The following is a 17152-nucleotide window of genomic DNA, read 5'->3' on the forward strand; positions in this document are numbered from 1 at the left end:
TTACAGTTGCGCCCAACATTAATGTCTTGCAAATTTTAAGGCAGAATAATTTTTGTTTTTGCTTTATAATTACTAATAGTTGATGGTCTTTTTTTTATAACAAATTCAAAATAAAATATTAGTATCTTTTAACAATTTATATAGTTAATGATTTTTTCATTCAAAATTAACAAGATGATTGATGGGTTTGTTTTGAGATTATCCAAAACTGATCAGATGTATACATGTGTCTGAATACAGTCTTCTGTTTCCATGTAATTATGGTTATGTTTACTGAAACTGATTCCGCCATTGAAGGAAAGCCAAGATCAGACAACAAGGCATTCAAATTAACATGTGAAACTATTTTCTTGAATGTAAAATAAAAATTATATAAGAATTATGATTTCAGCAACGGCACCCATACAGGTATTATTCCCATTTGGGGCTAAATCAATATATTTTTCTAAGTCCTATAAACTATGTATTCCCTCAAGGGACAAGCCCTTTTTCCTAATGGAATTCTACATCTAGATACCTAACTTAGCATAGAATCAAGAATCAGTTTCCCATGTCTCCGAGCAGCCATCTGCACGAGCAATCCTGCAACAACCAAATCATTCAAGGGTCAGACAGATTATCGCCTATATATATACACACACACACACTTTAGAACCATAGGAAAAGAGTTAATATTAGTACCTCTGAAGCAGCAACCCATTCCTCGTTTATCCATTCTTGATGAGGCCTTAGATCGACATGTCCGAATTCCAGCTCCTCGTTGCTGGTCGTGAAGTAGACAATGTACTTCATCCCGCTGCATGCCTTCAAGATTTGACCGGTCCACCATCCCTCGTTGAACCAGGCGTCGACAAATTCTAAGGGTTCGTACTGATACACGCGCTGGATAGCGGGTGGCAAAGGTCTTATATCCGAGGTTTTCGCCTCCTCCCTCAAGAACTCTGTTTGATCCTCGGTTTTGAGCGTGTGGTACTCGACAGTGTATCTGTCCTTATCCAAGTAGGTGAGGATCGTTGCGGAAAACCATGAGCCCTCGTAACCTTGTTCGTCGCTTCTCACCTCTACCTTCATTCCCTTTGAGAATTTGGTATCTGGTTTATCAGCATGCTCCCCAGATCTCGGTTTCTCCCCAGATCCCGGCTTCTTCTGTATACGTTTGCAGCATTTGAGCTCAATATTTGAATCTTTATGCACCTGAAAGGACAAAACATGATCATTCAGCTTCATAGATCATCAAAGGAATTCATTAACAGAAGTTCAGTGAAAGATCATACCTTGGAAGGAATGACCCATTCTCCATTGATCCAGTCCTGATGCAACCTCAAATTCGAGTGGAGGCATACTTGCTCTTCATTCGTAGGGCTGAAATAAACAATGTACTTCGACCCGCTGAGCACTCTAGAAACGGTGCCGACCCACCAGCCCTCGTTGTACCACGCGTCGACCTTGTCCCCGGTTTTAAACCGGACGATGGGCGAGACAGGAGGAGGGCGTGGTCTGATGAACTGGCCTTCCATTATTTCCCTCAGAGGGACCGACTGATCGTCATCTCTTCTCAGCGTTAAGTATTCCACAATGTACTTCTCACTCCCTAAGCAGTTGAATATGAGTGCAGAATACCAGGAATCCTTGTAACCATCTTCATCGCTTCTGACCTCCACTATTGCACCCTTCTTGTAGCATTCTTGGGCATCTTCTCCTCCACTGAATTTTATTATCAGTTTTATTCTTTTAGGCTTTACCTCCGCCCTGACCGCATTTTCCTGCATATCAGAGTCGCGTGAGCAATATTATGGCCAAGTACTTTTGCTGAAATTAAAGTCCTTTTACAGATTTCGCTGGCTATTTTGCTGAATTTCACCAATGTGATTTCGAATAAGCTGAGCGAAAGGAAGAAGAATTTTTGTAGTCACGCAAGAAATTAAGAAGTAGATCATCGAATCTTGGCATTCTCCAACTCCATATCCCTAAAAAGATAGCCGTCAAAACCAATAAAGAAACGCTCTTTCCGTCTTAAAGCCCCTAATCTGCTGTATGTGTAAGTGTAATGCACTTGTTTGAAGATTTTCCACAAATCACAACTGAAAGGTGCGAATTAGGAACAATCAGAAACCTATATCGCTAAAATTTACTCGTCACGCTTGAGAAATCGTCGACAAAAGAAGTTCTCAAAAACCCTAGATATTAGTGTAAAGAAATCGAAATTTACCAGTTGAAAAAAAGGTGGAACCCAGGCGCTGTCGTCCCACTCGCGATGAAGCCTCATGTTAAAATGATCAATCTCGATTTCACGACGATCGCCATCACTGCCGCCAAAACCCACCAAGTACCTCGAACCCTCGCGAATTTCCTCCACATTGCCTTTGATCCAACACCCTTCGCCGTCTTTGAAGGCATCAACCTCTTCGCCGGCCTTGAACCACCGGTTGAGCTCGCGCGGCGGAGCAGGGCGTAGGCGCGTGGGCTCCACGTACTCCCTCATATGTACGGAGTCTCCGACACAGACGAATTCGAACTCTATCAAGATGGCCTGTTTGTTACCCAACTGTCCCCGAACCACCGTGGCCGGAAAGTACGCCGCCAAGCCGGCGACGGCTCGCTCCAACTCGACTCGATCGCCGTTCGCGAATCGAGTTCTCATGGTGCCGAACCAAGCAGAGATTCAGAATGTTGGAGAGAGAGAGAGAGAGAAGACAGAGAAAGCTAGGAGGAGAGTGCTTGATCACGACAATGGAAAACCAGAGAGAATCAATGGGCGACCTAGTTTTCCTTTTGCGCTCAATGACTGATTACTGCTGCGAACTTCCTTATTTATAATTTACCACTTTTCCATATCTCGAAAGTGAATAAAACAAACCAAACCTGAAACATCAGCTCGTTTCTAAGTTATGTGGTAGAACATCGTGTTGTTTTTTCCTGCTGCTGATCACAATACGTGGCGTTTTATGTTAGCGTGGACCTCACGGCTTTTTAGCTCCAAAAAAAACCCCCGACTGTCATTCTTCTACTGGGACTAGCCAATGAAACAGCATCTCGTTCCACGGTTAGACGCTAGAACATCCTGTTGTTGTGTTCTCGCACATGTCAAACGCATGCCGTTTTTACGATTCATGGCGCTTGCAAAGGTGCCTTCAAGTACCGATAAAATTCGAATATTTTACATCAAAAAGTTATTTCGATAAGAATACATAAAAATCGGATGTTTTTTTTTATCACTCTTATTATTTACTGATAAAAACGTAGCGTATTCAACGCCTAAAGTAGTGGTCATTTAGATTTCCTATAAAATCTTTAATTGATCTAAATTAAACAATGCATAATGATATATATATAAAAAAAGAAAACCCAAAAATATATATATATATATAAAGATGTAAATTTTAAAAATAAAAAATAAAAAATCTATATATATTATTATTTATCTATTAATCATGATATTAAAAAATTCAACACTAAATCATTATTATTTCTTTATATTATCTAACATTATCGCCATATCAATATTATCTTAAAAAACTATTATATTTTTTTTTACTATTTTACTTCTTTATATAAAAATATAATGATAAATTTCTAATAATTTAATTATATAAATATATTTTTTTATAATTTTATAAAATAAATTTTATAAAAATAATAGAATAAACCCCGTAACGCACGGAGTCCGTCAGCACAATGGAAGAATAAATTAGTTCGGGATTGAAGAAAATAGAGAATATATAAAAAAATAGAGAATGAATATTTTTACGGAATAATCTCATAAAAATAAAATTTTCTAATAAAATACATACGATTAATTTCAAAATAAATAAATCAAAAGTTAAAATATATAAAAAAAATAGTTGAACTCTTAAAAGTCTATTACCGAATCAATATATCAATTTGTGTAGAAAACTATTTATAATTTAAAAACTAATTTATTTTTATCACACCACGTCAACTTATTTATTTATCAAATTAAAAATTTATGTACTTTTATATTTTTTTTCATAGTTTATGAATTTTCATGAGATTTTCTATATTTTTTTAAATTGAATCCAATATAAAAATAAATCTAAACATATTTAACTTTTTAAAGTGTTGAATGGGAGGTTGTGTTCGGAGTTTTTGGATTTTAAAATCCGAAAAAACCAACAATCAAATTTTTTAAATTTTGGTTTTCCTAAAAACTCAGAAATCTACTTTATGGAAAAAATCAACTAAAAGTCAAAAGTTACAATTTTTTAGATTTACAAACTTATAAAATCCAAAAGCCAAAAACCAAAAACTAAAGTTAAAAATCCAAAATAAAAGCCACTACCATAAAATAAAAGCGTATAATAGAAAAAAAGTAAAACATAAATTATCTAACCCACTTGAACAAAACCAGATCCAATAAAAAAAGTCAGTCTAAGTTTTTATAAATTTGATTTTTCTAATAATTTCAAAAAACTAATTTAGCTTAAAAAATCAACTAAAAACTAAAAATTAAAAAAAAAATCAAAATTAAAGTAAAAAATTCAAAATAAAAACTTTCTTTTGGTCCAAAATCATAGATCTATTTGTCGAATTTGAAATAGATGAAGAAACATGAATCAATACTTTTCCGTTCTAGATGATGTAAGAGCCTTACCGTTAAAATTAAAATTCGGGAGGATCTTCGCCGAAAATTCCAACTCTGGAATTTCATCGCCAATATTGTGACGATCTTCTTCGCCGACGAGAGAGGGTGTGACACCATTGTCGTTGAGTTTTGTGAAACTCTATGACGATGGAGAATAGGGGTGGACACAGAGTGGAGACTCGCGTTTTTAAGATATTTAGTCTCGCTGCCTCCGAGTTACACCGTGGAAAGTTCCTCTTTATAGTGGAATCAAAAACCCTAAAAAGGATTTTTATGTAAAAATCTAAAAATTGTTATACCCAAAATACCCTTAAAAATAAAAATCACTAAAATACACTTGTTTAAAAAAAATCTTAATCACTCTTGTACTTATGGATGACCATTAAGAATTTCAGTTCAGATTCAATTTGATTATATTGGAGTTTGGTTATGTGGTTTATAGAAAAATTATAACCATTCGTTTTTTATATTAAATTCGTTTCAATCATTTCGATATTATTTCGATTCGATTCGGTTCGGTTCACATTTGGGTTTTGTTGACAAAAATAGATTTTTTCAGTTTTTTTTTAAATTTTTGGATTCGATGTTCAAATTTAAAAAAAACTATAATTGTTCAGTTTAAATTTGATTCGATTCGGTTATAGTTATGATTTATTCAGGTCACTTGGATTCGTCTATTCGGTTCGGTCATCAACCAAACTGCCCATCTCATCTTCCCCGTCGAGAGTTCATCTCGCCGGACAGAACTCGATCCCGAACTTGAAGCTCGGATTTTTGAGGCGATAAACTCAACATCATTCTCGTCCACGGACGAGTACCCGTGGGACCGATACTTTCGAGTCGGCGGGTTTCGGACAACAACATCAAGCCCTATCGAAGTAGTACAACAGGGTTTGAAAGTGAAAGCCCACTAAGGGCCCATCAAATGAAGTTAAATCACTCTATAATTTACATGCATAATTTCTAAACTAGAAACAGGAAATTACTATAAACTCTATATTTTACATATTGATATATTTCCTATTTGATTCGAATTTCTTTATGCAATTATGACCAATTTACTGTTTGATCTGAAGATATACGATTATGACCTCCGCCCATTACTCTCGGAATGTTCTCAAAGCTTCTTGGAATTCATATCGGGCGTCGATTCCATCAGTACTTTATTTAATTTGTGTGGATAATGATATTAGGCATTAGCTATACGAAACTCAGCGCGTGAAATCCAAGCGCCGATTAGAAGTGTACGGCCCAATTAAGAGCCCATAAAGATTGATCATATAATTGTTAGTAGCGCATGACGGCCCAATGTGAACCAACACGTGAGACGAATCAAAGTTAATTCCATGAACTTTCTGTCAGATTAGCTAAGCATCAACCTTGTCCTAATCAAGCATAACGTTCAATTTATTAATATGGAAATATCACATGGGCTATTTATCTTCACTTGTTGCAAATTGTGATTTTTCCTCTTAATATAAATGGAAATATGATTTGTTTAAATTCTTAATCAATGTGATGATTATATATTATTTTGTCATATTTTTTTATAAAAAAATTAAACGTTGATTGATTTTTAAGCCGTCCCTATTACAATCATTAATAACTAACCTGATAACTCGAAATACCTTAATTCAATTCCGTTTTAATATAGATTCCATAAAATCCCTATAGATAAAAAATCTATTGCTTGGTTTAAGATGCCATTTGCATAATAATTTATATATGAATGTAAGTCGTACGAACTAATAATATTTTTATTTTTTTACTATAAATTGGATTTTTACAAAATATGTGTACGAAAAGTTTTCAGTTGGACACCAAAAAAATTATAATAAAATAAAAAAATATACGTTATAACTAATGGAATCAACAAATGATCAAACTATATTTCTGATCACATGGATTACAGAGTCATAACTAAAAAAAAATGTATGTGTTGAAATCAAAATAGTAATATCCCAATCCAATCAAACCCTTGTATTAAAAAGAAATAAGGAATTACTTAAATTATAAGAGATGTAAGGTAAATAATGCCATTTCGAATCAAATTTGAATACATAATATTTTCACGGAAATATTATTATAATTCTGTCTTGATATTATAATTTCGCTTCAATATATAAAATTTTAATTAGACATGAAGACATAACAAACGAAAGAAAGTCAGTAGACGTCAAGTGCCAACGTTAAACGAGGCAGGTATCCATCAACTTGAGATGCAAAACATAAACTTTCTTTTATGTCCAAAGGTACCACGGAAACCTAAATTTAAAAAATAAAAAAATAAACCCAAATTGAAAATAAATTAAACATAGTAAAAGCAGACTCAAAATCAAAAGTGCTCATATCAATTTTTATAATTCGGGCACAGATTGATGTGATTAATTGTGAGTTTTTGGTTCCCCATCCATTCTAATGACGTTGCTTAAAATTTTAAATTATTTTCATTTAAACTTTTACACGTTACCCTTTATTATACTTTTTTATTTGGTTAGTGCTATAGCGATTTGTAGTTATATGTAATTTTCGTCCATTAAATAGATTTCCTAATAATTATGGGAACAAGATTGAGTAGTCTAAAAATAAAATAAAAAACAAATATGTTTGAAATAATTAAATAGAGAACAACTTCATTATCTATGTAATGTATTTATATTTTACAATTAAAAACTCGTAATTTTTTAACATAATTTATTTTTAAAAAAAAAATATAAGCTTTAATTGTTGTTTGGTGGTAAAACTCTAATTCTATTTCATAATTGTCTTAATTTAATTTTAAAATATAGAAAAAAAAGTGTACGTTTCAGTTGGATAATGTTCAATCAAAATAGATATGCAAATAATTTTCATATAGATAGTTGATATTAAGTATTTATATCTCTAAAGCAATATTTTTGTCCCAAGTTTATTATTATTATTTTTTTGGATTAAAATTGTCCAAATACATTGCATTTTGGAAGGCTTATAACATTGAAAGAAAATACAATGCGGGGGCCAAAGAGTGCCACGTAAGCATTGACGTGGAAGCCTCTGGATGCCATTGACCTTGACTGAGTCGGGATCGTTCTTTCTTTCTTAGCTAGTCGGCTTTCGAACAATGGAAAAAGATCCGACAGCTCGAATCGCAATTTGCCACGTGGCGCTCAATTAAGTCCCTTGTTTCCGATCTTTTTCCAATTTTTGTCCCCCCCACTGATTAATGATTTAATCTCAACAGGATTTAAAAAAATTAAATAAATGTTTTTTTATAAAGGGTAATTGTATTATAAAACAGTTATTGGTAATTAAATAAATGTTTGTTTTCACCAATTAATTAATAACTGTTGTGAGAGAATATAACAGGTTTGAATTATTATTATTATTATTATTATTATTATTATTATTATTATTATTATTATTATTATTTTCTGGATGCAAATCTTGAATTTGTCACGGATCTTAGGATAATTAAGCATAGTAGTATAGATAATGTTTGGGTGGAAAACACCACTAAGATTATTAGTATATATATATATGTATAAATATATCTAACAACTAAAATAAATAAAATTTAAATATAATAAATAATATTTTGAAATTTTCTAATTTTAAATTATATGAAATTAGTTCAAACATCGGAGATTTCAAAATTTGCCAGACAGATGAAAATAAGACATGACTTAATTTTAACACTAGCACAAATATCGAATAAAAAAAGGAAAATAGTAACGAGTTTGGTTGTATATGTTTCGAATAAAAGTTATGTACAAATAGTCTTTTGGGTGTAACAAATATACAAAAAACATTGATTATTAAATATTTTTAATAATAAAATTCGGTAGAAGATAAGAACGAAGGACTGCAACACCGACACGTGACTAAATCAACTGCCACCATAAAATTTAAAGTTTCGAATATTATTAATATCTCTATTTTTAATAATAACATTTTTTTATAATCTATTTTTAATAATAACATTTTGTGTGCACTTACATATATATATATATATATATATGAAAATATTAACTAGTGCAGGAACATTCGTATGAAAACATGATTTGGTTTAGATTGTGAAATATCATAAGATAAAAAAATATATATGAAATATTTGGGACCACTATGGTGGCTGAGGATATCGCCACACCGCCTCCAGGATTTTGCCATTTCGTTTGCAGCCGCCGCCCCCTTGCCTCTTCCTGTTGTTTTTGGTTCACTATTTAATCACGTGTTTTTTTCTTCAACCGCACGTGCCACTCACCCTCTTCATGTTGTTCCCACGTGTATTTTTTACATTAATTACATCGCGCATGTTACGGGTTGCTTTTATAATATATATTATTTTTCATAAAAATAGATAGTTTAAATTCGATAAATTAATTAATAAAAAATAAAAGATCCATTTACTAGGGATAAAACCTCACGAACATATCGTCAATTTATGTTTAGTCTACAACTTAGAAATCTGTATAGAAAAGGGGTCTATTTGTAAAGTATATTAAAATAAAATTTTAAAATTGGATTTAATATAAAAGATCAAATATGCAAACTATTTCTTTCCAAATATCCTTTTAAATAATAAAAAGTGTACAATCAATTCGTAGGATTGATTTTATTTTTACTAAAAATAACCGAAATTAAAGAACGCATAAACCACCGATCCGACAACGGTTTTTTTGATGATTTGTTGTCGCATATAGGGCACGGTTCTGTCTGGGTAATGGTGTTAACGTCCGTACAATAATGGGGTCGCAAAAAGGAAAACTAATCAAGGATTTGCACGCATTAGTGGCGGATTATGATCACTAATGATATATTAAAACAACAATTATCATTACATTTCCCAACTTTTTTCAAGAATAATCCCCCTAACGGCCAACTTAAACTCGGAACTCAAAAGCCACCAATGAGACGAGAACACGTGGCCTGAGAATAAAATGGTCCCAAAAGCTTTTCCAATATACATGGCCCATGGACATAGTTCCTAAAGCAGCATGACTTGGATTATCCTTTTTTTTTTTATATAATACCTAAGCGATTATAATATGAGATTTTATAATTTCAAATATACGCGTGTATTTGTGGGATCTTCAGTTACAAATTTAAAACATGGTGGAACCAATTATGTGATTGTGGCCCCTAGAAAAAAAAAGACAAATATTTAAATTAATTTAATTTTCCTTAAAAAAGCATGCTTCCTTAATTGAAATCACGTAAAACACATAGAAACGACAAAGTTCGTTTTAAAGAAATCCTAAATAATTTATTTATTCAAGATTTACGAATAAACAATACAATCCCAATCCCAAAAGGAACAGAAAATCAATTAAATTAACACAAAATAACACGACATGATTATACTGCTAATATAAACATATTTTATGTATTGTAAAAAAAAGGCTATATATATATATAAATATATTCTGTCTATATCATGACCCTTTTTTTCTATATCCCTCTTCTCCAAGTAGAAGCTTTTTCCTTTTCCTTTTTGGGTTCCTATGCAACAAATTCCGTTCACACATATACTTAGTTTTAATAATTCATTTGTGTATATATATATATATATATATGATTTTATTTCCTCCTTTGCCGTATCAGAAGCTGCCACTGTTGAGATGATGTTGCTTCAAGAACCAGAAGTCTTCATCGCCATTGATGTTCCACAGACTGTCCAAAGAACCTCCGTTTTCGAACCAAATGTTACTCTGCTGCTCCTGTGCTCCTTGAAAATCTTCGTCTAATAACCCATTATCGTAATTGTAATTGAAATTACCCGCCGGTAACGTCATCGTTGGACCGACCGAATAGTGGCTATTGATCCCCATGCCGATATCACCACCCGGATACCATGTTTCCGGGTTAGGGTTAAGGCTGGGATCCGGAACACTGTAGTACTCCGACAAGTCCGACGCCGGAGACACTGCCACGCTGGAACTTTCCGACGTATTGTGACCGGCGTTATGATGATGATCCGAAACGCCACAAAACTGCATGCCCATGTTCTTGTTGTTAACGTTGTCGGACATGACGAGCTGGTCGGCTGATTGGGTTATGCACGACGGCGCTTCTCCGGCGGCGGAGGCGGAGGCGGTGGAGGATAGGGCGGCGGCTTGGATCCTCTCGACGAGGCGAGGCATCCACAAATATCGCATGGTGTCTTTGAACTGTTTGCTGTTGACGTCGCATTTCAGCTGCTTCGCGTGTTTCTGAACGCGGGTTCTCCAATAGTTTTTTATCTCGTTATCCGTTCTCCCCGGTAAATACTGCGCAATCTTGGACCATCTATACGTTAAAATAAAAAAACCGGATATTAGCAAAGTTTCGATATAAACTAACCTTAGTTTTCAAATGTAATCGGTGGCTATATTTAACATAGATTATGATATAAATGGTGGGTCTAATTTGTTATAACTTGAAACATTAATATAATATATACCTATTGCCCCAACGGGAATGGAGTTCGAGGATGAGGAGTTGTTCTTCGAGTGTTATATTTCCACGGCGGACGTCTGGCCGGAGATAATTTAACCACCGCAGTCTGCAACTTTTTCCGGTGCGTTTGAGCCCTGTTTCATTGCAAAAACATAGCGTAAAACATTTGCTATATAATCCCCTAAAATAAAATAAAAATTAAATAAATAAATAAACAATCACAGGTTCATATCTGGTAAAGTTGTCGAATTTTGGAAATGCATATGGACCGCTTATTAGGAAATTTATCTAAAAGGGTCTTTTTCTATCGCAAGCTTTCTTCCATTGAGTTAGTGCTCTTCCCTTACAGATGATGATCATTAATTAGCAATATTTTTTCACCATTTTTTAATATCCGATTTTATCTTATTTATTTAAAAGTCGGAGACCAATAATTGAACCCATTCTCCTAATTCCTATAATATAACAAACTTAATCAATCAAGTTTAGATGTGAGAAAACTTCGAAATATAGAGAAGAAAAAATGAAACATATGAAAACCCATGAAGGGTCTTTTCATTTATGCATATTCGGAAAAAAAAAATAACAAAAATTCACAAATTTAAAACCCTTTTAAAAGTTAATTTTAAAAGCCAATATATTTCGCAACTTTTACAACGCTTTTTTTTTTCCAACCAAAATTGCGAAAAGGTGGGAACTAGAAAAACACGATCACACATGGAGATTGTGAAACATGACAAGGGTCGAACAAAGGCAACAATCGAATTATATCTTTTGCAACTTGTTATTTGGCTCTTTCTGTCAAAAATACACATATAGAAAACGTACATATAATTTATACAGGTGTATATATATTTACCGGCGCAACTAGCGAGAGAATTCCATCGGCCTTCACCGTGAGTAGCAATGTAATTGATGAGTTTGAAATCTTCTTCGACGGTCCATGGACCTCTTCTGAGATCCATGTCGTCTTCGACGTCGTTATTATGATCACTCATGTTCTTGTTCTTCTTCAAGCTTCGACCTTTTTCATCCATTGATTGAAACCAGAGAGACCCACAAAGAGATTGAGGAGAAAGACAGAGACTTTGGTCTTTTTTTCCCTATGTCTTTGGTGTTTCTAGAGAGAGAGAGAGAGAGGTTTTGATTTGGAGTTATGTGTAGAGAGAGAAAGGTTGCGATTGTGTATACAGGGAAAAGATAGGGAAGTTTGGGTTTTTATAGAAGAGGATGATAGGTTTCACAAATGTATTTTTTTTTTCTTAATTTAATTTTTTGGAACGTGTGGGAAGAAGGCATAGCCGTAATAAATATCGGATTTATCGCGTTCTTTAATCCATTTTTTAATTTTAAATATACAGAATAGATAAGGAATCTACACAAAATATTATTTATTTCCCGTAGCCAGTAAAAAGCTAAGCTTTCTATATTCGTATGTTATTAGAATATGTATCTAAATTTTTTATTTAGTGGCATCAATATTAAAAAAAATGAATAGGTTAATTTTTTAACCAGATATATGAATTAAATATTATTAAAATATAGAAACTTATACGGAAAATATGTCCCATAACGTATCGGCCCACACATATAATTTAAACATTTCTTTCAAAAGTGAAAAAGAAAAAAATTAAAAGTATAACAAGATACTAAGATAGTACATAATTCTTAATAACAGAAAAATGCATGTTAATTCTTCATGCAAATTACATTAAAATATTTAGATGAAAAATTATTTATGAAAAATAAAAGGAAAAGTTCTTTAAATTAAGGATTAATGCGGTAGTAATCAATTAATTAAGCTAGAGTTAGAACTTAATTAGCACTAGAGCTTTGAAGGTTGACCCTTTGACCTCCCCTCCCTGTTTTGTGTGTGCGCCTGCTTCTCTGTTTCTACGATCACTTAGTTTTTTTTTTTCCTTATATTTTCAAACAAGTTGCAAGTAATAAAATATATTTTATAATTTTTATTTGTTATTTTATATGTATTTATCGTCCATTGTTTTAGTATATATTTCCATGAACCGACCATACAATACAAGTCCATATTTCACTGTAAAGAAAAGTCTAAACCTTTGAATTCTTTTGATTATAATTTATTTATGTAAAGGATCTCAATTAATTTCAAAATTTCTCGCGAACAGTTTTTTACATATATACTTTTTGGACAGTATTTAAATTTGTAATTAATTTATATTCTTAAATTGATATATATATATATATATATATATATACTGGGAATTATGTAAATAGGGCGTACATGTTCCCTGTTATATAAGATATCGATAGAACAAATTGGTAAGCATAAATTTCTAATAAAAAATAGTGAATTTTTGGTACAACTTCACTGGGAAAATGAAAGATTTCAAACATTCATTTCAAGTTCTTTCAATTGGATAATTACGCTTATCTAAATCAAAATATAAATTCTCATAATTAAATAATTCCGCCAGCCCACGAGCATCTAGGTATACAAAATACTCAGAGTTTCTCTCATGTCTTCTCTTGGCTAATTAGTATATTTATAATATCATATAAACAATATGAAAAAAATTAATATAAAATTATATTAGAGTTTTTTTTATATAAATTTAATATATTTAAAAAAAAATACCAGCTCGTTGAGCAGCTCGCCAACTCGCCGAGCCAGGCTCATTGAACACGTGTTCAATGAGCTCTGGCTCGTTAGGCTCGTTTTTTAACGAGCTGAAAAAATTACGGCTCAGATCGCTCGTTTTCTAGCGAGCCACGAGCCAGCTCGCGAGCCGGGCTCGTTTTGACACCCCTATCTAGAATAGTACCTATTTTTCAATCTCTTTATATATAGAGATTGCATTTTTTTTTTCCCAAGAGCGATACATGCTCCTGTTTGCGCGTATCGTAATTGATTTAATTTAGTTTTAAAATTTTAGATATGATTTTTACTTTTATGTGATGTATGTAATTTTTTATTTGTTTTTAGATCCGAAAAAATATAATTATGTGAAACTCTTTAGAAACCATTGAAAGCATTTAAAATTGAAATTATTTAAACTTTGTAAAAATTATTGAACATACACATATATGTGTATATATTTATGTATTTATATTTATTTAAAAAAATTTATTGATTTTTTTGGAATATTTTAGTTTTTAAAAAGAAAAAAAATACGGAGTTATGCTTTTAACAAATTATTATATATATATATAATATATATATATATATATATAAACATGTCTTTAATTTAGGAAACAACATCATTTAATAATTTTTCTCTTTTTCATTCAATGACTAATTTTTATTTTTTATTAATCACGAGGGAATATAATTTAATTGGAATTCGATTTAGATTGTCATAACAATAATGAACTCTCGAAATATAAAATGAATTTAAATGATACAGAGGACATATATGTTACCAAAATTTTCACCACATCATCCAAAAACTACACTTTCCTACATCTGAAAATTTAAACATATATTTTTTTTGATGAAAAATATATATTTTTTATTAATCACGAGGGAATATAAAACTACGTGCATCGATATTTTGTTATTTGAAAAAACCTTCGAACTAGTTTTTTTTTTACTCACAGTGATGTTCGAGTTATTGTGAATATGAATTACAAAATCATCATGCTAAAATATAGAAAGATTATATATCAAACTATTATAATAAAACTATACGGTTAATTTATCGGGTAAAACTATATTACAGAGTTATAGAGTTTATGAAACTCTATATTGATGGAAGCGGTATATATGAACCTAAACCCTAAGCAGCTCAAAGGCTTTTAATCTTTATTACTTTATTAATCCACAAAACGGGAGTATCAAGTTTACAAGTATGAACAGGGAAAATTAATTAGATTAAGAAAAAGTAATTACAGTCATTAAGTTGAGGGGGACTGACACGGGGGGGCCCCAACCTCTCTTGCCCAAATCTTTTTCTTACAAGACTAGAACTCTAATTTCGATTGGTCGGTCCATTTCATAGCCTGATTAGGAAGAAAAATAAAATAAAATTATGATAATTAGTCTTTTTTTTTTTTGTGGAGAAGGATTCATTAAGTTATGTGATTAGGCCATTTGGCGAAACTATAAAACAATGTGCCAAAGAATATTTGTGGGCATCATTAGTTGGCATGGATGGATGCACAAGGAACTAGCTTGAACCCCATACACGTACACGCATATATACATATATATGTACATAATTTATATTATATGATAACTGAATTTTAAAATTCTGAAATTTTCGATATAAAGATATAAAATCATCACATAATAACTTATTATGTATAAAGTAGTTCAAATGGATTTTATTTAAGTTAATGAAAAAGGATTATCTAAGCGATATTTTCAACGTGTATATATTGTATATACACATATGCATATCAATGTACTAAATTGACGTATATAATTATAAACGAACTGACCAATATTTTTTTTTATCTCTTTAATTCAATAAATTTACTCGGGTTTTAGTAAAAAAAACGTTATCGCCATATTTAATGTACGTCTAGCATATGCATATGGAATCAACCGTATAAATGTCAAGAATGCCAAAGGTAAGTCCAAAACTTTGAAGTAATATATTTAATAACTGCAACGTTAATTACTTCACATAAAAGATGATAAATTTAGAAAATATATTAAATATCCAAATTATATTATACGAGATAAAATAGGAAGAAATTAATAATCTTAAAAATTAAAATTTAGGAATTTATATTATAATTAGCATGATTATAAAAATTTCCATAAATACGATTGAAAAATAGGAAAAATTTCTTTGGTCTAGTGATTAACGGGTCATTAGTTACATGACAAATACAAATAAATACAACTTTTTTAATTTCCTGTACTTATTATCGATTAAGAAAATATGGGTAATATCAAAATTGTATGTAATCTTAGTTAACAATTAAAAACATGCAATACACTAAATCACCAAGATTTTAATGTTTCCTATAAGAGTTAATGGTGATATCGATGTAATTATTATTTTTATTTATAGAATAATAGTATATCTATCCTTAATGGGGTGAGTACGGATCGTATATCCGTGATTTTTGAGATATCCGTATCCGTATCCGATCCGCACAAATACTCGATTTTATTATCCGTATTTGATCCGTAATTTACGGATCCGTATCCGATCCGTAATTTACGGATATCCGAAATTTCGGATATCCGTAAATATCACGGATATTTGCGAATATTCGGATATCCGTAAATATCGCAGATATTTGCGAATATCCGTATCCGACATAAAAATTATAAAAATTAAATTCAAATTTAAATAACAATTTTAAATATAAAAGAAAATATATAAGTTATTTAATATAAATGTTATTCACAATTTAACTTTCATAATTTAAATATTTTAAATCAATTCAAATACAAATATAATCATAATCTATTATATACAAATATATTGAAAGTTCAAAATTCAAAAATTAAACATAATAAATTTTAATATTCAAAAGATTAAATATTCTAAATCTCAATATATACAAAATATTTATTGAATATACATATAAAATATGTAAATATAAAACATTTTAAAATTTTATAGCAAATTATTTTTATATTTAATAATATTATTAATTAGTACGGATCGGATCGGATATGTCGGATAATTCGAATTTGATATCCGTATCCGATCCGTATTCGATAAATATTTCAAAATAAATATCCGTATCCGATCCTAAACTCCGGATATCCGAATTTTTCGATTCGGATACGGATCGGATAACGGATCGGTTCGATTTTTTCGGATATTATGCCTACCCCTTATGTTATTTTTAAATATTTTATTGCATTAATAAGTTTATTTTATAAGAGATTTAATATTAAACTGAATTTTGTTTTTTTATATTTAAAATCAAAAACATTTTTTATATTGTCGTATATAGTTGACATAAATTATAAACGAATACGAAATTTATTAATCGGATAACATTAAATTCGTAATCAGTATGACTATTCCGGATATGTTTGTTGCAACTTTGTATAATTCACTATTCCGTTTACTGTTTTTTATATTTATATTGTTATAAATGAATAGTGAAGCTACGGTACTGTTCACGCAGCCGGGCACTGTTCACGCAGCCGGGTACTGTTCACGCCGCCATACGGTTACTGTTTAG

The 17152-nt window shown here is 31.3% G+C and overlaps 2 protein-coding genes across 2 annotated transcripts; both read right to left on the bottom strand.

The window, feature by feature from the left end:
• Positions 1-312: 312 nt before the first annotated feature.
• Positions 313-4768, bottom strand: LOC104802712 (DUF724 domain-containing protein 2). The gene is made up of 5 exons (XM_010526440.2): positions 4613-4768; positions 2210-3129; positions 1275-1763; positions 682-1194; positions 313-582 (listed from the first exon to the last, which is right to left on the bottom strand). The coding sequence occupies exons 2-5, from the start codon at positions 2639-2641 to the stop codon at positions 541-543; spliced, it is 1476 nt and encodes a 491-aa protein (XP_010524742.1). The 5' UTR covers positions 2642-3129; positions 4613-4768; the 3' UTR covers positions 313-540.
• Positions 4769-9885: 5117 nt separating this feature from the next.
• LOC104802713 (transcription factor MYB108-like) lies at positions 9886-12209 on the bottom strand. The gene is made up of 3 exons (XM_010526441.2): positions 11877-12209; positions 11022-11151; positions 9886-10867 (listed from the first exon to the last, which is right to left on the bottom strand). Exons 1-3 carry the CDS (start codon positions 12052-12054, stop codon positions 10180-10182), a joined length of 996 nt encoding a protein of 331 aa, XP_010524743.1. The 5' UTR covers positions 12055-12209; the 3' UTR covers positions 9886-10179.
• Between the last annotated feature and the right edge of the window lie 4943 nt (positions 12210-17152).

Source organism: Tarenaya hassleriana, unplaced genomic scaffold (assembly GCF_000463585.1).
Source record: "Tarenaya hassleriana unplaced genomic scaffold, ASM46358v1 Cleome8, whole genome shotgun sequence".
NCBI classification, from domain to species: domain Eukaryota; kingdom Viridiplantae; phylum Streptophyta; class Magnoliopsida; order Brassicales; family Cleomaceae; genus Tarenaya; species Tarenaya hassleriana.